General features: G+C 40.7%; 2 protein-coding genes across 4 annotated transcripts in view; both read right to left on the bottom strand.

Annotated features, from left to right (window-relative positions):
• Nucleotides 1-291: 291 nt before the first annotated feature.
• Nucleotides 292-16,782, bottom strand: LOC135512482 (chondroitin sulfate N-acetylgalactosaminyltransferase 2-like). Of its 3 annotated transcripts, none has more exons than XM_064934555.1 (9): nucleotides 16,663-16,782; nucleotides 11,137-11,215; nucleotides 10,256-10,969; nucleotides 9,329-9,545; nucleotides 9,137-9,238; nucleotides 8,727-8,905; nucleotides 8,451-8,545; nucleotides 2,578-2,659; nucleotides 292-2,484 (listed from the first exon to the last, which is right to left on the bottom strand). In XM_064934555.1, exons 3-9 carry the CDS (start codon nucleotides 10,905-10,907, stop codon nucleotides 2,192-2,194), a joined length of 1,620 nt encoding a protein of 539 aa, XP_064790627.1. In that variant the 5' UTR covers nucleotides 10,908-10,969; nucleotides 11,137-11,215; nucleotides 16,663-16,782; the 3' UTR covers nucleotides 292-2,191. The 3 variants fall into 3 exon arrangements, with proteins under 3 accessions (XP_064790627.1, XP_064790628.1, XP_064790626.1); XM_064934556.1 differs by having other exon boundaries at nucleotides 10,256-10,966; XM_064934554.1 differs by having other exon boundaries at nucleotides 10,256-11,215.
• A 1,994-nt stretch (nucleotides 16,783-18,776) lies between these two features.
• The window catches only part of LOC135512480 (proto-oncogene tyrosine-protein kinase receptor Ret-like), a 28,759-nt gene continuing 19,848 nt past the window's right edge, over nucleotides 18,777-27,687 (bottom strand). Inside the window, exons 4-20 of the mRNA XM_064934549.1 lie at nucleotides 27,321-27,559; nucleotides 27,026-27,221; nucleotides 26,637-26,836; nucleotides 26,204-26,495; nucleotides 25,689-25,820; nucleotides 25,446-25,556; nucleotides 25,161-25,274; nucleotides 24,716-24,972; nucleotides 24,468-24,615; nucleotides 24,175-24,282; nucleotides 23,505-23,722; nucleotides 23,135-23,257; nucleotides 22,333-22,403; nucleotides 22,000-22,137; nucleotides 21,631-21,730; nucleotides 20,904-21,051; nucleotides 18,777-19,740 (exon numbers count right to left, since the gene is read on the bottom strand). Coding sequence (XP_064790621.1) covers nucleotides 19,583-19,740; nucleotides 20,904-21,051; nucleotides 21,631-21,730; nucleotides 22,000-22,137; nucleotides 22,333-22,403; nucleotides 23,135-23,257; nucleotides 23,505-23,722; nucleotides 24,175-24,282; nucleotides 24,468-24,615; nucleotides 24,716-24,972; nucleotides 25,161-25,274; nucleotides 25,446-25,556; nucleotides 25,689-25,820; nucleotides 26,204-26,495; nucleotides 26,637-26,836; nucleotides 27,026-27,221; nucleotides 27,321-27,559 — 2,753 coding nt within the window. The 3' untranslated portion in view covers nucleotides 18,777-19,582. The remainder of the gene's footprint in view (nucleotides 19,741-20,903; nucleotides 21,052-21,630; nucleotides 21,731-21,999; nucleotides 22,138-22,332; nucleotides 22,404-23,134; nucleotides 23,258-23,504; nucleotides 23,723-24,174; nucleotides 24,283-24,467; nucleotides 24,616-24,715; nucleotides 24,973-25,160; nucleotides 25,275-25,445; nucleotides 25,557-25,688; nucleotides 25,821-26,203; nucleotides 26,496-26,636; nucleotides 26,837-27,025; nucleotides 27,222-27,320; nucleotides 27,560-27,687) is intronic.

Raw genomic sequence — 27,687 nt, 5'->3', positions numbered from 1 at the left:
TATAATAACTCTTGTGTCGAACTGCTTTGCTTTATCTTGCCCAGGTCGCAGTTGTAAATGAGAACTTGTTCACAACTTGCCTACCTGGTTAAATAAAGGTGAAATTAAAAATATATAACTGCCCTTTGGGCCAGCATAATCACAATGGGATCCAATCGGTCGTTCAATAAAGTACGTTTGCAACCCTGTTACCTGCTATCCATTTGAAATCACAAAAATAAGTCAAACATTTTGCTTGCACCTACATATAAAAGCCTAAGCTACCATTTATTTATTTTTTACACTGGAATGGGTAGTTCATGTTTTTCTTTTTATTAATAAAGATTAGACCATTTCAAAACATACAAGTATGGCAATGATAACGATATGAATGGCTGCAAACATTGTCTCATAACTGTATCAATAGCCTCAGGAGGAATATTTAGTATTCTACATTACCAAAACTATGTGGACACCTGCTTGTCAAACATCTCATTCCAAAGTCATGGATATTAATATGGAGTTGGTCCACCCTTTGCTATAACAGCCACCACTCTTCTGGCAAGGATTTCCATTAGATGTTGGAACATTGCAGAGACTTTCTTCCATTCAGCCACGAGCATTAGTGAGGCCTTGCGCCTGGGGGCATTGTCATGCTAAAACAGGAAAGGGCCTTCCCCAAACTGTTGCTATGAAGTTGGAAGCACAGAATAGTCTAATGAAACCAATGAAATACAGCACCAAATCTCTATTCCTCCTCCATGAATGGTGCAAGTAGCGTTCTCCTTGCATCCACTAGACCCAGATTTGTCTACTCCAGAGTCCAATGGTGGCAAGCTTTACACCACGCCAGCCGACGCTTGGCATTGCGAACGGTGATCTTAGGCTTGTGTATGGCTGCTCGGCCATGGAAACCCATTTCATAAAGCTCCCAACGAACAGTTCTTGTGCTGACGTTTGCTTCCAAAGGCAGTTTGGAACTCGGTAGAGTGGATTTCTTTTTTTACATGCCACTCGGCGGTCCCGTTCTGTGAGTTTGTGTGGCCTACCACTTTGCGGCTGAGGCGTTGTTGATCCTAGACTTTGCCACTTCACAATAACATCACTTACAGTTGACCGGGGCAGCTCTAGCAGGGTAGAAATTTGACAAACCGACTCTCTGGAAAGGTGGCATCCTATGACGGTGCCACTTTGAAAGTCCTTGAGCTCTTCTTTAAGGCCATTCTACTGCCAATGTTTGTCTATGGAGATTGCATGGCGGTGTGCTCGATTTTATACACCTGTCAGCAATGAAATAGCCAAATCCACTAATTTGAAGAGGTGTCCATATACACTATATATATAAAAGTATCTTTAATATCCTCATCTCCAGTTAATAGGCACATATTCAGACAAGTATGACATCCCTGGCTGCAAAAAATAACTATTTATACATTATTCCATTCAAGATTTAACGGGCATTGATTGGCTGCAAGGCTCAATTTAATGAAATAATACTGTGAATCATCCTCAGAGAATAAATCAAGAAATGTACGAAGAATGACACTTGTGCAAATTATGAATGTGCTGCATGCTTTTTTGAAAAGCATTGTTTCAATTGCTTCTTCAATCCAGTCCGATCTGTAGATTTTGGTACATTTCCAAATAAACGCTGATAGGATAAACCTTTTTCGATGCTGATGAACACTGCCTCTGACTGATGGTTCCTTTGAACAAATCATATTCTAACATAGAAAGGTCCCTTTTTTTAAGTCACTGTACAACTTAACCAAGCTTGATATTTTTACACAAATTAAACAATATGGCTATAGAGTGAACAGGTTATAGTAGCGATTTAAAAAAAAAACACCACTTGTCCATTGATTGCTTGACCTCACAGGCAAGAACATTGCCTTGACTTGCTAATGATAGGTTATGCAAGTTTCCCCAGCTTCAAAGATGTTTCATTAGCCTTTTTGTGTTGACACAGGTAGTGCCATTCTCAGTCTCTTGAAATGTTTAAGTTGACACTTCACATTTACTAACATCCATTTTTGTACATTCATAGGTGTCTTTAGCTGAGCTGTGAAATGTAACAAGATTTTGTGTAAACTGGTTTTAATCATATTAGTAACGACATGTGTACCGCAGTTCTTGTATTTATATTTAAAATAAAAAAATGCGAGGAGTTCTGATTTAGAGTACCCAAGATGGCCGCCTAACGAAAAGCCATTCAGTTTTCAGTATTGCTCTGGGTCTTGTAGGCCTGCTTGCGGAGGTGATTCTCGATCTCCTCGCGGAACACCAGCATGCCCAGGTGGGAATGGGAAGCCTCGTTCATGGCTTTGGACTGGATGCACATGCGATACTGTTCTGGAGTCAGCTCGTCTGCACACTGCTTCTCGTGCCACAGGTGGAAGAGGCCAGATACCGGTGTACGTGTCACAATCAGGTCGCTCCGCAGGTACTTCCTGTACAAGTGGACATCTTCCACACCCCAACCTTTCACTTCCAGGTCAAAACCTCCTAGAAAATACAATTGAGGGGTAGAATATAATTGCCACAGTAAAAATATGTAGCAAGCACACATAACAATACTTATCAGTCAACACTGCTTACCTATATTGAGGAAGTCCGAACGGTACTGACATGTCATTCCAAAGCCAAAATCTCTCCAGAATCCAGCATCTTTCTTGTGAATCTATACAGAAAGTACACTTGTCATTGGCGAGTTGAATAATGTCAACATTAAGTTACAATTAAATCAAATATATATATAGACAGTACCAGTCAAAGTTTTGAACACACCTACTCATTCCAGAGTTTTTCTTTATTTGTACTATTTTCTACATTATTGAATACTAGTGAAGACATAAAAACTATGAAATATCATGTAGTAACTAAATGTGTTAAACAAATGACAGCTTTGCATACTCTTGGCATTCTCTCAACCAGCTTCATGAGGTAGTCACCTGGAATGCTTTTCCAACAGTCTTAAAGGAGCTCCCACATATGCTTAACACTTGTTGGCTGCTTTTCCTTCACTCTGTGGTCCAACTCATCCCAATCCATCTCAATTGGGTTGAGGTCGGGTGATTGTGGAGGCCAGGTCATCTGATGCAGCACTCCATCACTCTCCTTCTTGGTCAAATAGCCCTTACACAGCTTGGAGGTGTGTTTTGGGTCATAGTCCTGTTGAAACACAAATGCTAGTCCCACTAAGCGCAAATCAGATGGGATGGTGTATCGCTGCAAAATGCTGTGGTAGCCATGTTGGTTAAGTGTGCCTTGAATTCTAAATAAATCCCAGACAGTGTCACCAGCAAAGCACCATCACACCAGCTCCTGCATGCTTCACGTTGGGAACTACACAGAGATCATCCGTTCACCTACTCTGTGTCTCACAAAGACACGGTGGTTGGAACCAAAAATCTAAAATTTGGACTCATCACACCAAAGGACAGATATCCACCGGTCTAATGTCCATTGGTGTGTTTCTTGGCCCAAGCAAGTATCTTCTTATTGGAATCCTTTAGTAGTGCTTTCTTTGCAGCAATTCAACCATGAAGGCTTGATACAGTCTCCTGTGAACAGTTGATGTTGAGATGTGTCTGTTACTTGAACTCCGTGAGGCATTTATTTAGGCTGCAATCTGAGGTGCAGTTCATTTCAGATTTCTGAGGCTGGTAACTCTAATGAACTTATCCTCTACTGCAGAGGTAACTCTGGGTCTTCCTTTCCTGTGGCGGTCCTCATGAGAGCCAGTTTCATCATAGCGCTGGATGGTTTTTGTAACTGCACTTGAAGAACCTTTCAAAGTTCTTGAAATGTTCCTAATTGACTGACCTTCATGTCTTAAAGTAATTATGGACTGTTGTTTCTCTTTGCTTATTTGAGCTGTTCTTGCCATAATATGGACTTGGTCTTTTACCAAATAGGGCTACTTCTGTAAACCACCCCTACCTTGTCACAACACAACTGATTGGCTCAAACGCATTAAGGAAATAAATTCCACATACAAACTTTTAACAAGGTACACCTGTCAATTGAAAAACATTTCAGGTGACTACCTCATGAATCTGGTTGAGAGAATGCAAACTGTGAAAAGCTGTCATCAATGCAAAGTGTGGCGACTTTGAGGATAGTGAGGGGGGGGAAAGTATTTGATCCCCTGCTGATTTTGTACATTTGCCCACTGACAAAGAAATGATCAGTCTATAATTTTAATGGTAGGTTTATTTGAACAGTGAGAGACAATAACAACAAAACAATCCAGAAAAACATGTCAAAAATTTTATAAATTGATTTGCAATTTTAATGAGGGAAATAAGTACCCTGCTCAAAAAAATAAAGGGAACACTTAAACAACACAATGTAACTCCAAGTCAATCACTGTGAAATCAAACTGTCCACGTTGGAAGCAACAATGTTTGACAATAAATTTCACATGCTGTTGTGCAAGTGGAATAGACAACAGGTTGAAATTATAGGCAATTAGCTAAAGGAGTGGTTTTGCAGGTGGTGACCACAGACCCCTTCTCAGTTCCTATGCTTCCAGATTGGCAAATTCGCCACTGGCACCCTGTGCTCTTCACAGATGAAAGCAGGTTCACACTGAGCACGTGACAGAGTCTGGAGATGCCGTGGAGAACGTTCTGCTGCCTGCAACATCCTCCAGCATGACCGGTTTGGCGGTGGGTCAGTCATGGTGTGGGGTGGCATTTCTTTGGGGGGCCGCACAGCCCTCTATGTGTTCGCTAGAGGTAGCCTGACTGCCATTAGGTACCGAGATGAGATCCTCAGACCCCTTGTGAGACCATAGGCTGGTGCGGTTGGCCCTGGGTTCCTCCTAATGCAAGACAATACTAGACCTCATGTGGCTGGAATGTGTCAGCAGTTCCTGCAAGAGGAAGGAATTGATGCTATGGACTGGTCCACCCGTTCCCCAGACCTGAATCCAATTGAGCACATCTGGGACATCATGTCTCGCTCCATGGAAGCTTTAGTCCAGGTCTAGGAGGAGATCCCTCAGGAGACCATCCGCCACCTCATCAGGAGCATGCCCAGGCGTTGTAGGAAGGTCATACAGGCACGTGGAGGCCACACACACTACTGAGCCTCATTTTGACTTGTTTTAAGGACATTACATCAAAGTTGGATCAGCCTGTAGTGTGGTTTTCCATTTTAATTTTGAGTGTGACTCTAAATCCAGACCTCCATGGGTTGATAAATTTGATTTCCATTGATAATTTGTGAGTGATTTTGTTGTCAGCACATTCAACTATGTAAAGAAAAAAGTATTTAATAAGAATATATCATTCATTCAGATCTAGGATGTGTTATTTTAGTGTTCCCTTTATTTTTTTGAGCAGTGTATTTGACCCCTCTGCAAAACATGACTTAGTACTTGGTGGAAAAACCCTTGTTGGCGATCACAGAGGTTAGACGTTTCTTGTAGTTGGCCACCAGGTTTGCACACATCTCAGGAGGGATTTAGTCCCGCTCCTCTTTGCAGATCTTCTCCAAGTCATTAAGGTTTCGAGACTGACGTTTGGCAACTCAAATCTTCAGCTCCCTCCACAGATTTTCTATGGGATTAAGGTCTGGAGACTGGCCAGGCCACTCCAGGACCTTAATGTGCTTCTTCTTGAGCCACTTTGTTGCCTTGGCTGTGTGTTTGGGGTCATTGTCATGCTGGAATACCGATCCACGACCCATTTTCAATGCCTTGGCGGAGGGAAGGAGGTTCTCACCCAAGATTTGATGGTACATGGCCCCGTCCATTGTCCCTTTGATGCAGCAAAGTTGTCCTGTCCCACCCCCAAAAACACCCTCAAGGCATAATGTTTCCACCTCCATGTTTGACGGTGGGTATGGTGTTCTTGGGGTCATAGGCAGCATTCATCCTCCTCCAAACACGGCGAGTTGAGTTGATGCCAAAGAGCTCCATTTTGGTCTCATCCGACCACAACACTTTCACCCAGTTGTCCTCTGAATCATTCAGATGTTCATTGGCAAACTTCAGAAGGGCATGTATATGTGCTTTCTTGAGCAGGGAGACCTTGCGGGCGCTGCAGGATTTCCGTCCTTCACAGCGTAGTGTGTTACCAATTGTTTTCTTGGTGACTATGGTCCCAGCTGCCTTGATCATTGACAAGATCCTCCCGTGTAGTTCTGGGCTGATTCCTCACTGTTCTCATGATCATAGCAACTCCACGAGGTGAGATCTTGCATGGAGCCCCAGGCCGAGGGAGATTGACAGTTCTTTTGCGTTTCTTCCATTTGCGAATAATCGCACCAACTGTTGTCACCTTCTCACCAAGCTGCTTGGCGATGGTCTTGTAGCCCATTCCAACCTTGTGTAGGTCTATAATCTTGTCCCTGACATCCTTGGAGAGCTCTTTGATCTTGGCCATGGTGGAGAGTTTGGAATCTGATTGATTGCATAAAAGACACCTGTCCACAGAAGCAAACTGAGATTAGGAGCACTCCTTTTAAGAGTGTGCTCCTAATCTCAGCTCGTTACCTGTATAAAAGACACCTGGGAGCCAGAAATCTTTCTGATTGAGAGGGGGTCAAATACTTATTTCCCTCATTAAAATGCAAATCAATATATAACATTTTTGACATGTGCTTTTCTGGATTTCTTTGTTATTCTGTCTCTCCCTGTTCAAATAAACCTACCATTAAAATTATAGACTGATCATTTCTTTGTCAGTGGGCAAACGTACAAAATCAGCAGGGGATCAAATACTTTTTTTCCCTCACTGTAAACAAATCAAAACATATTTTATATGAGTAACACTTTTTTGGTTACTACATGATTCCATATGTGTTATTTAATAGTTTTGATGTCTTCACTATTATTCTACAATGTAGAAAATAATAAAAATAAGTAGGTGTCCAAACTTTTGACTGGTATTGTGTGTGTGTGTGTGTGTAAGTTTGGGGCCACTTAGAAATGTCTTGTTTTGAAAGAAAAGCACATTTTCTCTCCATTTAAATAACATAAATTGATCAGAAATACAGTGTAGATGTTGCTAATGTTGTAAATGACTTTTGTAGCTGGAAACAGCTGATTTTTTATGGAATATCTACATAGGCATACAGAGGCCCATTATCAGCAACCATCACTCCTGTGTTCCAATGGCACGTTGTGTTAGCTAATCCAAGTTTATCATTTTAAAAGGCTAATTGATCATTAGAAAACCCTTTTGCAATTATGTTAGCACAGCTGAAAACTGTTGCACTGATTAAAGAAGCAATAAAACTGTCCTTTAGACTAGTTGAGTATGTGGAGCGTAAGCATCTGTGCTTTTGATTACAGCTCAAAATGGTTAGAAACAAAGACTTTCTTCTGAAAGTCTATTCTTGTTCTGAGAAACGAATGCTATTCCATGAATGCTATTCCAAAAGCCAATACTTTGCAGAGCCACCTTTTGCAGCAATTACTCAAAAACTCTGCTGGAAGCAATTGCCAAACGCCTGAGGGTACCACGTTCGTCTGTACAAACAATAGTGTGCCATTATAAACACCATGGGACCACGCAGCTGTCATACCACTCAGAAAGGAGACGTGTCTCCTAGAGATGAACGTACTTTGGTGCGAAAATTGAAAATCAATCCCAGAACAGCAAAGGACCTTGTTAAAATGCTGGACGAAACAGGTACAAAAGTATCTATATCCACAGTAAAACTAGTCCTATATCGACATAAACTGAAAGGCCGCTCAGCAAGGAAGAAGCCACTGCTCCAAAACGGCCATAGAAAAAGCCAGACTACGGTTTGCAACTGCACATGGGGACAAAGATCGTACTTTTTGGAGAAATGTCCTCTGGTCTGATGAAACAAAAATAGAACTGTTTGGCCATAATGACCATCGTTATGTTTGGAGCAAAAAGGGGGAGGCTGAAGAACACCATCCCAACTGTATGTTGTGGGGGTGCTTTGCTGCAGGAGGGACTGGTGCATTTCACAAAATAGATGGCTCCATGAGGAAGGGAAATGATGTGGCTTAAGGACAACATAGTCAAGGTATTGGAGAGGCCATCACAAAGCCCTGACCTCAATCCTATAGAAAAATTGTGGGTAGAACTGAAAAAGCATGTGTGAGCAAGGAGGCCTACAAACCTGACTCAATTACATCAGCTCTGTCAGGAGGAATGGGACAAAATTCACCCAATTTATTGTGGGAGGCTACCCGACACATTTGACCCAAGTTAAACAATTTAAAGGCAACGCTACCAAATACTAATTGAGTATGTAAACTTCTGACCCGCTGGGAATGTGATGAAATAAATAAAATCTGAAATAAATCACTCTCTACTATTATTCTGACATTTAACATTTTAAAATAAAGTGGTGATCCTAACTGACCACTCAGAATAAATGTCAGGAATTGAGAAAAACTGAGTTTAAATGTATTTGACTAAAGTGTATGTAAACCTCCGACTTCAACTGTACATACATACACTATTTTTTCAGGTACTTACAAGTTGACTTTCAATGGGGGGAGCCAGCTCCAGATTTCCATAGACTATGGCAGGATTATACAAACTGAAAACCACCGGATAAAAGACTCTCTTGTCTACAAGAAAAAAAACACAAAAAGGGATGGGTTTTACATATAGTATATTTTGGTATAAATTACATCCAAAATGTATATAGTACATGTTTAGAAAAAAGTCACACCACCTGCATTAAGTACTCATAATTAGAGATTAGGAAACATGGATGTGTAGGCTAATGTTTTGGTAGAAGGCACCTACTTGGAGCGGTGTGAAGACGGCAGGTGTTGAGATAGTCCAGTGTGAAGTAGATATCCACATCACAGAAGAACATCAATACGTCACCCTTCTTCCAGGTATGGGCACCGATGTCAAGACCCCTGCCTCTGGAAAACTCCTCGTCCACTGGGATAAGTGTGTAGTTGGAAAAGCTTGCCTCCCTAAAAACCAGCAATGCCATTTAAATAGAGGTGTTGTTTGAGCCCGAAACTCCCTTTTCTATAGAGCCAGGGGTAACATCAGTCAGTCACACTCAACCAAGCAACTCAAAACATTGGGTAGATTCCTTCCTTGATGTCTTGACTAGAAAATAACATAACATATGGACAAGTAAGAAATGTACAGCAGTAAAATCACATAAATCCTTTCTTTCATATTAAAAGACAACCAACCTGGACATTTTTTCCAAGTAAGACTTCACCTCTTGTAAGCCCTCTTGTCCAAAGTAGACCACTGTAAGATGCACTCGCCTATCGTGTTCTATACACACTTCCCTGCAAACAAAAAAAACTGTTACCGCAATCTTCACAAATACTAGGCATAGGCTGCATATTGCCCTTTTCACGTGACTCACCACCACTAACCTGAAGTTGTGTAGGAACTGTGAGAATGCCTCTGTTCTGCCTGCCAACGGCACAATGATATTGATGATGACTCCAGTTGTTTCTACAGACGTGCTTCTGACTTTCATTAAAGGACCAAAAGGACGGAAAAGAGTGACATGGCTGAAGTTGTCGGAGTCCTCTTTTGCAAAGAAGAGCTCGTAGAGTGTGCCCTTGTCCCGTTCTGTTCTGTACAGCCCTGCCCACATAAAGGGGAAACATCAGTTTTGTCAAACATAGGGAACAAATATTGTTCAACTTTACAGGCTAGATTACACTTTTGCTTGCATGAAACAAGCAGATAGTAATCTGCATCAGGGGTTCCAATGCTGGCCCTCAGCCGCTCCACATCCCCAGAGTGTACAAAACACTAGGAACACCTTCCTAATTTTGAGTTGCATCCCCCTTTGCCCTCAGAACAGCCTCAATTTGTTGGGGGCATGGACACTACAAGATGTCAAAAGTGTTCCATGGGGAAGCTGGCCCATGTTGACTCCAATGCTTCCCACAGTGTGAAGTTGGTTGGATGTCCTTTGGTTGGTGGATCATTCTTGATACAAACGGGAAACAGTTGAGCTTGAAAATCCCAGCAGCGTTGAAGTTCTTGACACTCAAACTGGTGTGCCTGGCACCTACTACCATACCTTGTTCAAAGGCACTTCCATTTTTTGTCACCTGGATTCACCTGGTCAGTCTATCATAGAAAGAGCAGGTGTTCCTAATATTTTGTACACTCAGTGTATGTGGCAGCACTAGCACATCTGATTTAATTAGTCATCTATCATCAGACCCATAATTAAATCAGCCATGCTGGTAGTGGAATAAATAATATGTGGAGTGGCTGGGGGGGGGGCCCGAGGATCAGGTTGAGAACCACTGTTATACATTACCCCAGTATAGCGCTCTTACCCTCAGTAAAGTGGCTCTCGGTGTAGGTCTGCCTCTGCATGGGCACATCATCCTCCTGGCCATCCTCCTCATCTGGGTTGTTTATGACGTCCAGGGCTGCCTCAATGACCTCCACCAGCTCATCCCTGCGGTCCTTCCGCACAGGCTTCTCCTCTGGGTGCCTGGTCAGCCCCATCTCCAGCTGATACACCTTACTAGAGGTGAAGCTCTCAAAGGGGACCAGGGCGTACTCGCTGGGCAGTCGTGCTCCCGTGTTCACCTCGGCTTTGTCGATCTGGGTGTGGAGGAATTCGAGAAGATCCCCAGGCTCCTGGTCCTTGGTTTCAACAAGCCCCTGGACCCCGGGACCTTCCTTTCTGTCCTGCAGGGCCTTGAGTTTCTCACTCATCTCCTGGAGCTCCTGCTTGAGTTGGGCGATCTGCCGCTTGAGGCTGGCGGAGCGGCTGAGGTAGCGCTCCTCCTGCTCTTGCAGCAGTGCCTGGTAGTACTCCTTTCCATGGGACTCCCCTCCCAGGCCAGGCAGGACCAGGCTAACATCAGCTGGGGGAGTGCACTCCAGCAGGTAAGCAAAGAGGAGGAGGACCAGCAACAGGAAGAGCCCCAGGAGCATCCAGCGCATCCGGCCCTGCAGCGGCAAGCTTCGCCTGGGCATCACACTCGCATGCAGTCTATGGGCGACAAGTCTGCATTCCCCTTCAACGTCAGGGAAATCTACTTTAAGATGTACAGAATTAGGCCCAATGCATATTCTAGGATTGTTCAAAAGTTCCCTTTAATTAACAAGTTATATTAGCAACTCAAGTTGGATGTTTGTTCGAGTGCAGCTATAAAAAGCTATTTTGTTCATTCATGTCACATCATTCAGATAAAGTCAGGAACACCTTGTGTGTCTTGTTTGATGGGGAGTTACATTGTGAGTGGTATCCATTTTCATTCCTTCCATCAGTGTGTATTTAGAACCTTTAGAAGAAAATGCAAATCAGTAATCAATATGCTGACAACAAATTATGCAAGAAAATAAATGCTGGTGAAATAAATGCAATGTTGACCTAGGTATGATTTCAAGAGGAACTTGAATTTCATGATATTTTACTAGGTTATACGAGGTAACTAGAATAGACTGTCCTCTGAACCATTTTCCCTCAATGTGATTTTTATTTAAGACTCGATCTCAGGGCTGTGTCATACAAAGCAGCAATGTCTACTACTATTCTGCTAGCAGGACTAACGACGACTTTCCTGTGGTAAAAATAAAAGCCTGCATTTCAAAACATTGCAAGGTGGAAAACTAATTCAAAAGATATTACATTTTAATCAATGACGATTTCTCGTGCTATTTAGCAAATGCACCTATTTTTTTTTTAGATGTCTATTTAAGACAACCATCTAAAAATACAGATTGCTATTTATTTTCTTATTTAACTAGGCAAGTCAGTTAAGAACAAATTCTTATTTACAATGACGGCCTACACAGGCCAAACCCGGACGACGCTGGGCCAATTGTGCACTGCCCTATGGGACTCCCAATCACGGCCAGTTGTGATACAGCCTGGATTCGAACCAGGGTGTCTGTAGTAGAGGTCGACCGATTAATTAGGGCCGATTTCAAGTTTTCATAACAATCGGAAATCGGTATTTTTGGGCGCCAATTTTTTTTTTACACCTTTATTTAATTTTTATTTAACTAGGCAAGTCCGTTAAGAACACATTCTTATTTTCAATGATGGCCTAGGAACGGTGGGTTAACTGCCTTGTTCAGGGGCAGAACGACAGATTTTCACCTTGTCAGCTCGGGGGATCCAGTCTTGCAACCTTACAGTTAACTTGTCCAACGCAATATAACGACCTGCCTCTCTCTCGTTGCACTCCACAAAGATTACGCCTGTTACGCGAATGCAGTAAATTGCAAGCTAGCATTAAATGTATCTTATAAAAAACAATCAATCATAATCACTAGTTAACTACACATGGTTGTTGATATTACTAGATATTATCTGGCGTGTCCTGCGTTGCATATAATCTATAATCATATAATCATATAAGTATCTAAGTATCTGACTGAGCGGTGGTAGGCAGAAGCAGGCGAGTAAACATTCATTCAAACAGCACTTTCTTTGCGTTTTTCCAGCAGCTCTTCGTTGTGCGTCAAGCATTGCGCTGTTTATGACTTCAAGCCCATCAACTCCCGAGAAGAGGCTGGTGTAACCGAAGTGAAATGGCTAGCTAGTTAGCGCTCGCTAATAGCATTTCAAACATCACTCGCTCTGAGCCTTCTAGTAGTTGTTCCCCTTGCTCTGCATGGGTAATGCTTCTTCGATGGTGACTGTTGTGTTGCTGGTTCAAGCCCAGGGAGGAGCGAGGAGAGGGACGGAAGCTATACTGTTACACTGGCAATACTAAAGTGCCTATAAGAACATCCAATAGTCAAAGGTTAATGAAATACAAACGGTATAGAGGGAAATAGTCCTATAATTCCTATAATAACTACAACCTAAAACTTCTTACCTGGGAATATTGAAGACTCATGTTAAAAGGAACCACCAGCTTTCATATGTTCTCATGTTCTGAGCAAGGAACTGAAACATTAGCTTTCTTACATAGCACATATTGCACTTTTACTTTCTTCTCCAACACTGTTTTTGCATTATTTAAACCAAATTGAACATGTTTCATTATTTACTTGAGGCTAAATAGATTGTATTGATGCATTATATTAAGTTAAAATAAGTGTTCATTCAGTATTGTTGTAATTGATGTTTGGCCGATTAATCGGTGTCGGCTTTTTTGGTCCTCCAATAATCGGTATCGGCGTTGAAAAATCATAATCGGTCGACCTCTAGTCTGTAGTGATGCCTCTAGCACCGAGATGCAGTGCCTTAGACCGCTGCGCCACTTGGGAGCCCAATTGTAATCGTTAATAAGGACTGGGGAGTTTTTCAGGATAAAAAAGAAACGGGATGGGGTTAAGCACAGGCAAAATCTTTGAGGAAAACCTGGTTCAGTCTGCTTTCCACTAGACACTGGGAGATCAATTCACCTTTCAGCAGGACGATAACCTAAAACAAGGCCAAATCTACACTGGAGTTGTTTACCAAGAAGACACCGTGTGAATGTTGTGTGGCCGAGTTACAGTTTTGTCTTAAATCTGCTTGAAAATATATGGCAAGACCTGAAAATGGTTGTCTAGCAATGATCAACAACCAGCTTGAAGAATTTTGAAAGGAATGGAAAAATGTTACACAATCCAGGTGTGGAAAGCTCTTAAGAGACTTACCCAGAAAGACTCAAAACTGTAATCGCTGCCAAAGTTGATTCTAACATGTATTGACTCTGGGTTGAATACCTATCTAATCAAGATATATTAGTGTTTTATTTTTCATGATTTTGTTTTACAAGTGTTAGAATTTTTCCACTTTGACATTACAAAGTATTTTGTGTAGATCGCTGACAGAAAATTACAATTAATACAATTTTGTAACAACAAAATGTGGAAAAAGTCAAGGGGTGTGAATACTTTAGTGTCATTTCATGAGGGCACTAAATAATACAGAGTATTGCAGACCTTTTACCACACTCATTCCATAGGCCACAACACAAATCACTGTATATTAAATACATATTGGCTTATAGTGAAAAATCTATTATTTGTGCCGATGTAAAAGAGGGGTTGGGTACTCAGTAGGGTCTGTACAATCTATATAAGGTGTAATTTCATGGGGCAGTGAATAATACGGAGTGTTGCTGGCCTTTTACTACACCCATTTGATAGACAAAGCAAATCACTGTATTTGAACTATATATTGGCTTATATAAAAATACAAATAAATATATATTATTTGCGCTGATGTAAATGTGGTGTTGGGAGTACTGTTTTAGCTTACCCTGTTCACTTCCAGTGTGTAATAAAATGCCATTTCATGCTACTGACTTCCATGCACACTTGCCATGGCCTAACTGAGGTGCCAAGTACTGATTATAGGTAGGTGACTTGTTGAGAAGCCAACTGCTTCAAAGACACAATGAAAACAATGATGGACTGGCATACCTCTTAACAACCTAGATTAACCTAATGCTGATGAGCCGGCTGCATCTTGGCTTTATACATTTAAATCAACCCAACGTCAGCCTTAACATGTGCCAAAAAATTGCACCAGGACAATTGCTTGGCCTGACAAATAAATAGTTTGCCGCTAGGGCTTAGGTTCTGGATTGAAAGTCACAGGAATCTGTGTTGTTTTTTTGGCGATTGTGTGAACATTTTATTTGCCTCCTCATAAAATATGTGCTCACTAAGAAATGCCTAAACTCATGGATCATACAGTCAATGTCTCCCAATTGTCATTTGTGAGAAAATACAAGTTACTATTACTTTGCCTTTGTCTTATTAGAAATCCTGTCTTATTTTAAGCAACAATCATAAGTAGAAACACTTGTTTCAGTAAAAAGCTGAGGGATGCTGCTGGAGAAATGTACCACTCACTCATAGACAGAGCTATGGATGCAATGACTAACCATCCATGATATCAAAGTTATAGTTTTAACCATGTTTTGCGGCTACAGTTGAAGTCGGAAGTTTACATACACCTTAGCCAAATACATTTAAACTCAAATATTTTTAGTATCTCACATTGTTCTGGTAATTCTCACATAGAAATGTCATCGGGAGGAAGGATGTTTGACATGCTTTTTACATTTCTATCTCAATTTTTGAGAAGATGAAAGTGGACATTTTAGGCTCTTTTTAGACCAAAACACACCTCCTGAAAGACCCTATCTGTGAACTGTGTAAGATTTAGATTCATGGAATAAATCCAAACAGATTGTGATAATGAAGTAATTCACTTGGAGAAGGTCTCACCACACCCAATGATGGTGAGGAATCAAGTTTGGCGTGACAGAAACTACCAAAGCAATTAACATACAAATAGCACATGCTAATGATCAGATAGCTACACTGCAGCCAAAGATTTCGATAACTAACCCAAGATAGCCTGTGGTCTGTCTTTTCCAATGGGAACAAGTGAGTCATAGTGGACAGAACAAGGAATGATGTGGGCAGAGCCAAGCACGAGCTAGCGAGATCCTACTGGCCCGTTCGAACAGACATTTGCATATTTCCGTTAGGGAATGCCTACTCTGTGAAGTGCGCTTGTGCAGTAACTCAATTCGCCTTTGCGCTCCTTCTGAACAATGCCATTTTTTTTTAACTTTACTTACTTAGTAAAGTCTACAAAACATTGTCCACTCTGTTCGTAACATATTCTAGTTTTGGGAAAAGAGAACTTTGAGATCAAATGTTTAATTGATGAGAAAATGTGTATAATGTTGGCCATAATCCATCTGGTCCATCTTTCCCCACTGCCGGCCACTGGGCTTCCTCTCACTACTGTATTTGGTAGTGAGTGGAACCCCGACGCTTCACCTTTATACATCCGGGGAAATAACTGTCTCATTGTTCTGTTCTGCTGTAGCAGCACTCCGTATTATTCAGTGCCCCATGAAATGACATCATATAACTCTACAGACCCTACTGAGTACTCCCAACCCACATTTACATCGGCACAAATAATAGTTTTTTCACTATAAGCCAATATGTATTTATTATACAGTGAATGGAGTGGGTGGAGTAAGGAGTCACCAGCACTCTGTATTAAACCAGTTGTCCTGCACAATAGACCAATTTCAAATTTGTATACTATTGAGTAATTCCAATTACATATTGTAACGACCCTGGGTTTATACGCGCGGAAATCCACCCTGCCGCGCGAGCATGCTTTTGCGGCACAGTAGATAGCGCGCCAGACCTCGGGCTCGAGACCTGCTCCCTGCCTGTTTCATTACAAATATTTGTATTTGATTAAAAGTGTATTTCTTTACATATAGCCTACTACACAATAGCTTTCAACACATCAGTATTGGTGTAAACTGTCTAAAGAAATATTTTTATGAATATTAAAAGTACGTCAAATTATCCATTTATTTTTCCAAAGGTGGTTGCAATGCTATGAAAAACAGTTCTACCGCACCGGAGTGACAAAAAAGATCTACCTTCCCAAAGTGTAGGATGTCTTTGTAGTGGGCCTATTATTTTGAAAGATAATTCCGCGATCCTGCTGCCAGGAGAACGTTAATGCAATGTCTGCTTATGTAACTGCTACCCCTAGGAAAATAGCTAGCTAACAAGCTACACTACAACGTTAGCCGAGCCTATATGAGCTTGTGGCTAGATAGATAACAACCAAACTACAAAGGGAACCAGAGTTGGCTAGCTGGGAAGCTAGCTAACACCTAGATACGTGTAAACAACGGCTTGATTGGAGCTGGTAGTGTTGTTTAGCTAGTTAGCTAGCTATATATCAACAAATATTTGCGTCGAACAGTAAATAATATTTTTAGCAAATACTTACTCATATAGTCAGACCTCCTTTCAAGGAATAAAACGCAATAACATCAAAAGGGATGCTAAACAACGCCACAGAGGAAAGTGGACTGATCGAAAAAAAACTATACTTCCGGGCGGCCAAAGCGTTTCTGTAGCTACTTCAAAATAAAAGTTAATATATTTGCAGATAGCAATAGGCGAAATCTTCATAAAAAAATTAATGACATTTTAAACAAGTGAAAGACGTATGACACAGCCAGCAATTAATAAAAGACAACTCAAGTTAATCAATCAATTATTAAAGTTAATTAAAAGTATAATAAATGCAAGTGCATTTAAAGGGGCGGCAGGTAGCCTAGTGCGGACAAGGTACAAATCTGTTGTTCTGCCCCTGAACAAGGCAGTTCACCCACTGTTCTTATGCCGTCATTGTAAATAAGAATTTGTTCTTAACTAAAGGGGCGGCAGGTAGCCTTGTGGTTAGAGCGTTGGGCCAGTACCCTGAACAAACCCACTGTTCCTAGGCCATTGTAAATAATAATCTGTTCTTAAACTGGCTTGCCTAGTTAAATAAAGGATAAATACAAATAAAATGGTGCCTTATTTCCCATCCAGGCCGCTTTTAACATCTGAAAAGACATTGACAAACTTTGATTTGAGTGATAACTTATTAAGAATAAATAAGGAAAAATATTTTTCACTCAGCTGGCAGTAGCACATGATGCCTTTATGTACAGTTGAAGTTGGAAGTTTACATACACTTAGGATGGAGTCATTAAAACTAATTTTTCATGTATTTTTTTTGGATGACACAGGTCATTTTTCCAACAATTGTTGACAGACAGATTCTTTTTATTTATATGTCACTGTATCACAATTCCAGTGGGTCAGAAGTTTCAATATTAGGCACTGAGTTTGAAGGTAGGCCTTGAAATACATCCACAGGTACACCTCCAATTGACTCAAATGATGTCAATTAGCCTATCAGAAGCTTCTAAAGCCATGACATAATTTTCTGGAATTTCCTAAGCTGTTTTAAAGGCACAGTCAACTTACTGTATGTAAACGTCTGACCCACTGGAATTGTGATACAGGGAATTATAAGTGAAATAATCTGTCTGTAAACAATTGTTGGAAAAATGACTTGTGTCAACGCACAAAGTAGATGTCCGAACCAACTTGCCGAAACTATAGTTTGTTAACAAGAAATTTGTGGAGTGGTTGAAAAAAAAGTTTTAATGACTCCATCCTAAGTGTATGTGAACTTCCGACTTCAACTGTATCTACCTCAAATACCTCAAACCCCTGCACAGTGACCTTGTACTGGCATTGGTACTCCCTTTATATAGCTTAATTCTTGTGTATTGTCTTCTTCTTGGGTTACTATTTTTAATTTTCAAATGTGTAAATCTGTGTAGTTGAAGTAATTATTTGACAGTAACGTCTACACCTGTTGTATTCAGTGCCTGTGACAAATACAATAATTTCTTGGAAGGCATGAAAGGTGTACATTTATTTACTGCAAACAAATATAGCTTTTGCATGACGGGATGGCTATAACCTCTAACACTGGGCAGTAAGTTCCGTATGTTAGGTCACGTATATTCTATTTAGACAATGGCTGAATGACAGTGGTAAATATCTTTAATTAAATGCTTGGATAGGACTTTGTCATTAAAAGCACACTCTCATTCTGTCAGGGCAAATCAAGGAGTTCATTATGGCACAGAAGCCATTTTCCATCCCCTAAAATAATGTTATATTGTGCAATTCTTGAGTTACCATCATGATAATACAGTTCTGCTGCACACATGTTCTGGTTAATAATTATTTGGTCTCACAACAATAGTCTGTCAAGGAAGTAGACATTGAAAGTTGAGGTTCAGGTTAGACTTCCCTCCCTGCCCTCCTCCAATGACAACTACATTAAACCGAACTTAAAGAGTAACATACACACACAAATTTTTTTTATTAAATAACAAGGTAATCTAATTCTGCCAAGCATGTGTTACTGAAAAAGGTCATGATCTACCTGTTAGAAATAAAGAAGGTTAATTCACAGTGTTTCCATTATTTATAACATTATTACAGCTGATTTGAGAAGGAGAGGCTGTCAAATATAAATAGACTGCACATATTTGAACTTTTTATTGATTGCAACATAATTATGTAATAACAACATAACAATTAATAACATTAATTTGTTTTCAAAATCATAGATAACTGTTGCACAAAGATTGCCATTACGAGGAATCAAATGGCAAGCTGCAGTTTTGACATTCCCACATTTTATATTTTATAGTCTCACGTCCTAACGACACAGTAGCACTCACTTTTGATACTTTTGGTGTAAAAGAAAGACGTCTTCAACTAAACGTGGTTCTTTTATTTTTCTTTGGCAAGTATACTTGGAAACGTTAAAGGGGAAAGACAAAAGCAGCTTTTACATTTCAAAGAACATGATTCTATCAAGTAGAAACTTTGCAGCTTTTCTGGATGAACTCAGTGTCCACACTTTGTCCACCTTAACCTCACAGGTCTACGATATAGGACAGGTGATGGTACAGAACTCCCCTTTAATTCATTGGCTGGAAACAAGATCTTCACAGTCGCATATGACTAATTAGAGGCTATCGTAGAAGCGGCACAGGCACTTGAAAGACATTAACATTGACATACAACCTGGTATACGGTCATGCAATGATACTTGACCAACATGACCTTGAGGTAATGATTAACATACCGAAGAGCTGCTTGAAGCATGGTTTATGAAATTCCAGCCATTTTGCAGCAAATATACCTTTTAAATCCCCCAGTTTTAACTTGGAATACTCGTGCAACAGAAATAAAAGGGAACCAACTTTAGATTGTATATGTACAGTTTTTATATAAATATACACATCTACCCAATTAGGAATCTTTATTTTCTACAATAGTTTTTGCTTTTAACTATCAAGGTTGTCCACAATTTTTGCGGGTGAAGGCAAAGCCATCCAGTTTGCATAAACACTATCATTGGCATATCTTGTAAAGACTGGGTTAGTGGCATCAAGTCTGTTGAGCAGTACCGGGCTCTTCTCAGGCCAGTTCGGGTATGACATGCCTAAAAATGAGAACATATCATTTTTCTGCACTGAGTAAAGAAAAAGTAGAATGCAGACAGTAAGGCTCTCAAAAAGAAACTCGTTTTTTCCCCCTTTACATTTTTGACAGAAGTGAATTATAGACTGATGTTTGACTATGACATAAGAACATGATAAGGCTATCAATTTAGAATTCTACAAAGAAATCACTTCACAGACAATAATGATGTCCATAGTTCCTGTACAGTTTAACTGAGAAAATGTACTGGATTGATTAAATACGATTTCAAAGAAAAAGAACACAACAATTATTGGTACATTATTGATAATGTATGTCATGATCTCTAAATGTTTTCCTTGGCTCATGCACCATTGATAATTGTTTTCTCAATATAAAGCAGATACAATAATTGCATCACTGTAACAGGATACATGGACACCAAGTTAGTCATGGTAACTATGTCACTGGCAGCTATCTTATTGCTAAATACTTTTATGAACTATCAACTGGAAGTGCCTAGGATCAGTGGGATTTGTTTGGGAATTTGTTATGAAATACTTTTAGAAAGTATTGTTTATCTATGTTATCCAAGAGTTTATTTCAAAAGCCTTACTGTTTCTCTATTCAGCATTGTAGAAACAATCTATATGCTTAATAGGTAGCCTATATACACACAAACAATTCAGATAACTTAAAACAGTTTGGAATCCAAGCTAAATAGATAATGATTGATTCAGCAAGGACCTGTTTCAAATGTCAAACTGTTTTTGAATAGTATTTTCCAAATTAATACAGACAATGTGGAATGTTGGAATGTGTTTTGAATGTTTATGTCATCCAAAATGTATGAGTGTCCTAACAATCATATACATATGTGGGTATGAATGTGGATTACAATATGTCATATAAGGGAATGTTATTATAGAAATGTTTACTATTTACAGATGTGTCATTACTTTGGTCAGGTTTCATGTACATCAGAAGCAGGTCCAAATAGTAATCATCAGACACAAGATGATCTTTTTCCACTGACTCTCATTTTCTAAGAAATGGGAGACTTTTACAGGAAGCATGCCTAGATCACAGTCACACACGGTCTACAGGAAGCCAATCACAACATGTCAAAAAAAAGAGTTTGTGTATCCTGTCTCTAAAATCGAGTAAATGCATGGGAAATTCTACCATAAAGCTTGTTTTCAATCCATGTGGAGGGAATGGTTCGTGGGAGAGGGGCGTTATTACAATCCACTAGGGGTGTGTCCTCTTCGGAGAGGGCGTCGTCGTACAGCAGGGCGTCGGCTGGCGTGGATGCCGCCAGGTCCAGGTAATCCTGACAACAGGAGAGGAACACCTAATATGGCTAATCACTAACATCAGGAATGTGGATCATAATGCTAATACTTTCACATCCTACCATGCAGCTAAGACCTAACATAACCTCATAGTTAGGATCGTAGGTCCAATGACAGACACTTGATAGGAAACAGAAAATATTTCAGAAATATATTTCCTACTTGTGTGTGAGATAAAAAGTACTAAAAGTACTCTGTTCCAAATCCTAAACACATCCTTCACATGTTTGCACTGTATTTGGCATCCTCAACATTACAGTATATTTGGCCTCTTTACCTCCAACACAAGACTAACTGCTATCTATTGTAATTATAACTTGTGCACATGTTGCCCGGGGCCATATTTTGGGGGTGTTCACCAGATATTGGTTAAAGTTATTGTTGGACATAAAACTACTCTTGTTCTGTTTACTCATTCATTTACTCATTCTGTAAAACTACTCTTGTTCTGTTTACTCATACTCATTTATAACAGTGTGTGTACTGTAACTACCAGTGAACAGTGTAATGACCACTTTAGACAGAGAAAGAGTGTTGGTTGTTTTGCTTGATCCTACCCGGTTTTTCACCATCATCTTCTCCAGTTCTTTACTGATGTCTGCGAATATGGGCCTTTTGTCTGACTCCTGTTTCCAGCATCGAAGCATCAGATTATACCTGCAGAAACACATTCATACACCCCGTATGGTCAGAGGTAAAACAACTAAAGGGGTGGTTTACCTACAATTTAGAATATATAATTATAATAAACTAATAGGATGGCTTGCTTACAATTTACAATAGATCCCTACAACATCAGAATGAATAGGGGTTGATTTTCTGCTGGTAGGTCAAGTCATGGATGTCATTATCAGTGTGTAATAGAGTAGCAGTGAGTTTTACTGTGGGTACAATGACGCTGGGGTAAAGTAAAGTGGCAATCGTACATTTCTTCCGTGCAGTTCTCTGGTTTCTCCATCCTGTAGCCAGTCTTGAGGAGGTTAAAGAGGCGTTCAGGGGCGATGCCTGGGTACGGGTTTCCACCCAGTGTCACAATCTCCCACAACAGCACACCAAAGGACCAGCTGTCAGGAGACAGAGTAGAACACCACATTAATTGCACCACCTAATGCATGGATGAAATAGTGACTCTGATGTTTGCTGTGTGTTTTATCCAAGTGAAATTGAGTAGGTAGGTTTTTGATCATGCAAGCATTGTTGGTTCTGGATATGGACATATGTATGACAGATGTTTTAAGTTGATTGTGAAAGGTACTCACACGTCACTTTGTGTTGTGTAAATGTGATCAAACAAGGACTCTATTGCCATCCATTTAACTGGGATTCGACCCTGAAAAGAGGAGACAAAAAAGAAGAGAATTGAAATTGTGATGTCAGTCCTGTTGAAAAAAATGTATGGCCACACTTTATCTGGATAGCCTGGATTATCCATCTGTAGATGTTCATACTATCAACAAACTATCTGTTGATAAGCAACTGCTTTCTAATGTTACGGTTTCGGGTTAGGGTTAGGTTTAGAATAAGGGTTAGTGTAAGGGTTAAGTTTAGGGTTAGGATAAGGGTTAAGGTAAGGGTTGGCGATAGGGTTAGGGTTAGTAGATAGTTAGTTGAAATGTCACTGATAGTCTGTAGAGCAGGGGTTCCCAAAATATTTTGGTCCTTGACCCCATTTTGATATCCAACAATGGTTGCGACCCCATCATGTAAAACAAAGTGAGCAACAGACAATGTTTAACAGAAATCACTCAGTTTATTACAACCACATCTAGTGGCTACGGGAGGTTACTGACGTAACCCCGGTTCTATGAACCAACCGCGATTTTTTTAAATGTATTTAAAAAGTTTCTTTTCACATTTATTTAAAATGTGTTTCTCTCGCGACCCCATTTTCAAATTTTGTGACCCCTAGATTGGGAAACACTGCTGTTGAGCATCTACAGATCGATTATCCAAATAAAGTGTTACCAAAATTATAATAATTGAGACAATTTCGAAAACAATATAATTGAGAGAATTTTTTTTATTTTTTATAATTGTGTATTTGACATTTGGGACCCCTACCTTGCTCCTCTTCACATAAGAGTCTTCCTCATACACGTCCCGGGACAAACCAAAGTCTGAAATCTTCATCTTACGCCCCTCTGCAACTAGGACATTTCTTGCAGCGAGGTCCCTGTGAACAAGCTATTGGAATACATTAGTCAATACAAGCCACTCTTACAGCCACTCAAGCTCAGCTCCTTTCTTTACAAAACACTGAGTCACATTGAAATTGAGATAAGTGTAGCATGGAATTCTAACTTCCAGTTCAGTCACATTTTCAATGAGTCATGCATTGATGTCAACTGGAGACTAATTGAACATTTGACTTAAGTGGAAGTGAGGATACGCCCAATAGCGAATATTTTGAAGGTAATTGCTATACAGTCACCTTCATTTCAGCCAGGTACTGCATACCCCTGGAGATCTGCCAGGCGAAGGAGATCAGGTCGCCCATGGTGAGTGCCCTCTCATCTGGGTTCTCCAGGTAGCTCGAGTTGCGGTTGGCATCGTTGCCCGACATGTAGCTGGGTCCTACCTTTCGGCTCTCACGCAGGAAGTTGCGCAGTGACCCAAATTTGGCATATTCTACAATCAGGTACATTGGACCTACATGGAGAGACACACCACTTTAGGACACACACTTGGGCCTACAGTGTCTGGTGGTTTTGAATGAAAGATGCATCAGAAGTATACCAGGTATAACACCGTAAGGTTAAGCATTGCAATGACATCATGTTTTCATTAATAACTGGGTCCACAATTAATTGTACAACAACTTCATGATGACTTTGAGTATAATTTCATCAGACTGGGCCTCCGGGGCATTGCTACCATAAAGGACGTGATCTGAAGGCAATATTCTCATGTCACACACTTCTCCATTGGTGAAGGTACCGTTACTCAGCAACATTGATACCCTCCTATGGTGGGTTAGGGTTAGTAGATAGTTAGTTGAAATGTTACTGATATTCTTTAGATAGTCTGTAGAGCAGGGGTTCCCAAACTTTTTTAGTCCGTGACCCCAGAGTGGCTCAGAGTGGATGGTTAAAAAGCCTTACCATCCTGGCTGCAAGCTCCGAACATCTTGATGACGTGTGGATGGTTGACTTGCTTCAGTAAGGTGAATTCGGACAGGAGGTCACGCAGTTCACTATGTGAGGCATGGTCTGTTGCAAAATAAAAGAGGGAATTATGAAATACTTTCATAAAATACTTCACCTTATATTGATCATGGTCTGGCCAAAAGTCACATCATAAAAATAGCTCTTCTACTGTATATTCAGTATGCACACACCTAGGGACTGACTCACTGCATGACAATAATTTTTCCTATTGTTTGCTCTAGTCTTACCTTTAAGCATTTTCACAGCTACTGTGGTGTAGCCAGCCTTTCCTTTCAGCCGGAATGCAGTTGCCTTGACAACCTTCCCAAATTCCCCTTCCCCTAAGGTTTTACCAAGCACCAGGTTTTTGCGTGGAAATTCCCATTTGGGATCCTCCTGTTAAAGCAATTAAGTAAACACTTAACACATAAAGTTGCTGGGAATTTGGGGAAAGTTTCAGGAATTTGGCAAACGTCGTATTAGCTAAGGCCTTTACAGGTATTTTGAAGGTGTCAATGGCCACTTGGTTCTCCATAGAGTCCAACGAGCCACGGCGCACATTGTTAGCAGAGTAGCTGATGGGGTAGGACTGTGCAGGCCGTCGGAAGGTCATTTCAGCGGAGGCGATGGGGGGCTTGGGGGAGTTCTTGTGGTAACGATGGATGAAGTAGGAGGACAGGAGGATGGAGACGATGAAGGAGAGCAGCACCGCGGTGGCAATGATGGTTTTGCAGACGTCGTCACACATGGCCTCTGGATCAGACAGGGTAGAAGGGGTCAGGGGTCAAAAAGAGACCATGTAAACCATCCTTAGACAACAAAGGGCAAACTGTAATTTCACCTTTGATTGACATATCATATCTTGAAATATCTCTTGGAATGCTGTTCCATTACCTATGTATATGGGTGGTATTATGGGTCAATACATGGAAACAACTCACCCTCTATATCATCCTTCTCACAGAAGCATTTTTCAGAGTAGCAGTAGCAGGTTCCATAGCCAGCTCTAATGCCAGACATGATGCCCTTCTCATGACCTCCGATAATGGGTTCAACTGAGAGAGACAAACACATGCAAATTTCTTGAATTCAACAATACAAAAGTTTGACAATGAAAAAAACAAACACTTGAAATACTGTCAGAAAAATTAGGAAAGTATTAAAACACACGTTTTCAAGAAATTAGACAAATATAAATGGCTGCAAAGGATTGAGACATTTCTTACTTGTGCAATCCTGAGGACATATTGATGCGTCTTTGCTTTCGACTGCATCACAAAAGCCATCAGGGCACGTGCGGAGGTCAGGGGAGCAGGTGGAATAGCTTTCTGATATTCCTGAAAGATAGAGGAGAAATATTACAGTCAGTTAAAATAAAAATAGTTAATTTATAGAAGAAACCAACAATATATGGATAGCATTATTTCCTGTGCCCATCAAATACCCCTAAGTATGTACAGCGTGGATACCTTTTTCAGAGCCCTGTCTCCATTGGCACCTCCCTGTGGTAGCCCCTAGGCCTCTGATGTTCTCACAGTCCCCACGCTGTCGCCCCTCTGCACAGGAGAGGAACCAATGGTTCTCTGTATCCTGTTTATCAACTACACAACATAAACACAAAGTTCATGAAGACAACACACATGTTCACTGTATCCTTCACTATGATGCAATTGTCAAGCAAGGTCATACCAGTCTCAGACTTGAAAAAAAGCTATGGATAAGGCTAACATAATTTGACATGTCTTCACTACACTGCTACTTTTTCATAATTCTAGAGAAGTATACAACAACATGTCTCATATTATGAGGAATGAGTCTTGAAAAAGGGGCAACACTACAACATCCATATCAGGAGGTCAGACAGAACTGACGACTTCCAAACATGGATGCCATATTACTCATTCATTGGTAATCTCTGTGGCCAAATCAGCATCAGTCTTGAGTATTGCTGGGAAAGTACTTACTATCTCAGGAGTGTACTTACTATTGCTATCGAGCACAATGAGGATCTGAGTGCTAGCCTGCAGCTGATTCTGCTGCTCTTGAGCAATGACCACGTACTGCAGGTCCTGGCACTCTGACCTGCGGAGAGCCTCTGTGTCGTTCACATACAGCACCCCCGCCATATCCTTGAGGCTCTGTGCGATGCTAATCGCCGTGAAGCATGACTGTATGTCGCCGGACACATTTTTGTCTGTCTTGTCTGTTACCGCCAGCCGGTATATGACATTGATGCCCCGGAACTTCAGGCAGTTGTCCACACAGATTCTACCAACCTAAAATGAGAAGGAACATTGATCATACGGGTGGGGGGGGGGGGGGGGGTTGTCTGCATCATAAGCATTGTCTGCATCATAAGCATTTTATTAGCAGTATCCCTGTTCTCATGTAAAGAGGGCTATGTCAACAATAGGTACCTGGGCAAAGACGTTAGCTCTACGTGTTGTGGTGAAGAGATATGTCACATTGGTGAAGCGGATGGGGACAGGTAAGATGGTGATATTGTAGTGCAGCATCACAGTTCCCTCTGGACCGGGGTATGTGGTGTCATTGACCAGGTAATCCAGCTGGAGGGTCCTATTCTCGGTTACAGACAAATGCTTCTTTAGTGCAAGCCCTAGATACCACACAAAGGGGGGGGGTTGTTTATTTAATGAATCGATCAAAAGATTTTGCGAAAGTTTGTCAAATTAAGGGCTAGTTTCCTGGACACTTGTTAAACATGGTCGCAGACTGAAAACCGACTAGGCTTAATCTGTGTTCAGAAAACCAGCCCTAAGAATGATTGTGTAACTGGACAACTCACAGAACTCATGAACAGTGCCTCGGACGTTGCCAAAAATGGCCTTCTCTTCTTTGAAAGAGTGTTCTATGGTGAACATTTCATTTATCCATGAGTCATTGGTCATCATATATCCGACAAATCTGTTCTGACTCTGGTTTTTGGGATACCTGGGTGTTGTGTCTCTATCATAGACAAATAAATTGCCAAAATAACTTCCCTGAAAAACAACAACAACAGTGGTATCAATTATACATTTTATAGTAATTTATTGATATACAGTATGGTAGTAAAGCAAAGTAAAGTTAAATAAAGTCACCTCCATGCGATCAAACTCAAGCACCACATCCTCTGTGTCTGTTTCATTGACATAAGGTGCATTGTCGTCTTCGTCGTAGATGTTGATATGTAGTGTAACAAAGAACTTGTCTATCATTGTGTCAGTCTGCACTGTGCAGACCAGCACGGGACTGTACGTCTCTCTCTCCTCGCGGTCCAAAGGAGCGGTCACTATCAACTCAGTGGTGTTGTCATTTATAGCAAATGGGGCTGGAACATCTAGAGCCAAAAGGAACACAAAGAGGGGATGTAAACAACATACCGTGTTAATCTCATGTTGCCAGACTTTATAGTCTCATATTCACTTAGCTACTGGAGCAGCAAGGAAAAAGGTAATTGAAAATAGA

This window comes from Oncorhynchus masou, chromosome 24, assembly GCF_036934945.1.
Source record: "Oncorhynchus masou masou isolate Uvic2021 chromosome 24, UVic_Omas_1.1, whole genome shotgun sequence".
Classification (NCBI taxonomy): Eukaryota; Metazoa; Chordata; class Actinopteri; order Salmoniformes; family Salmonidae; genus Oncorhynchus; species Oncorhynchus masou.
Note: the sequence above shows the minus strand (reverse complement) of the source record. Positions and strands in the feature narration are given on the sequence as shown.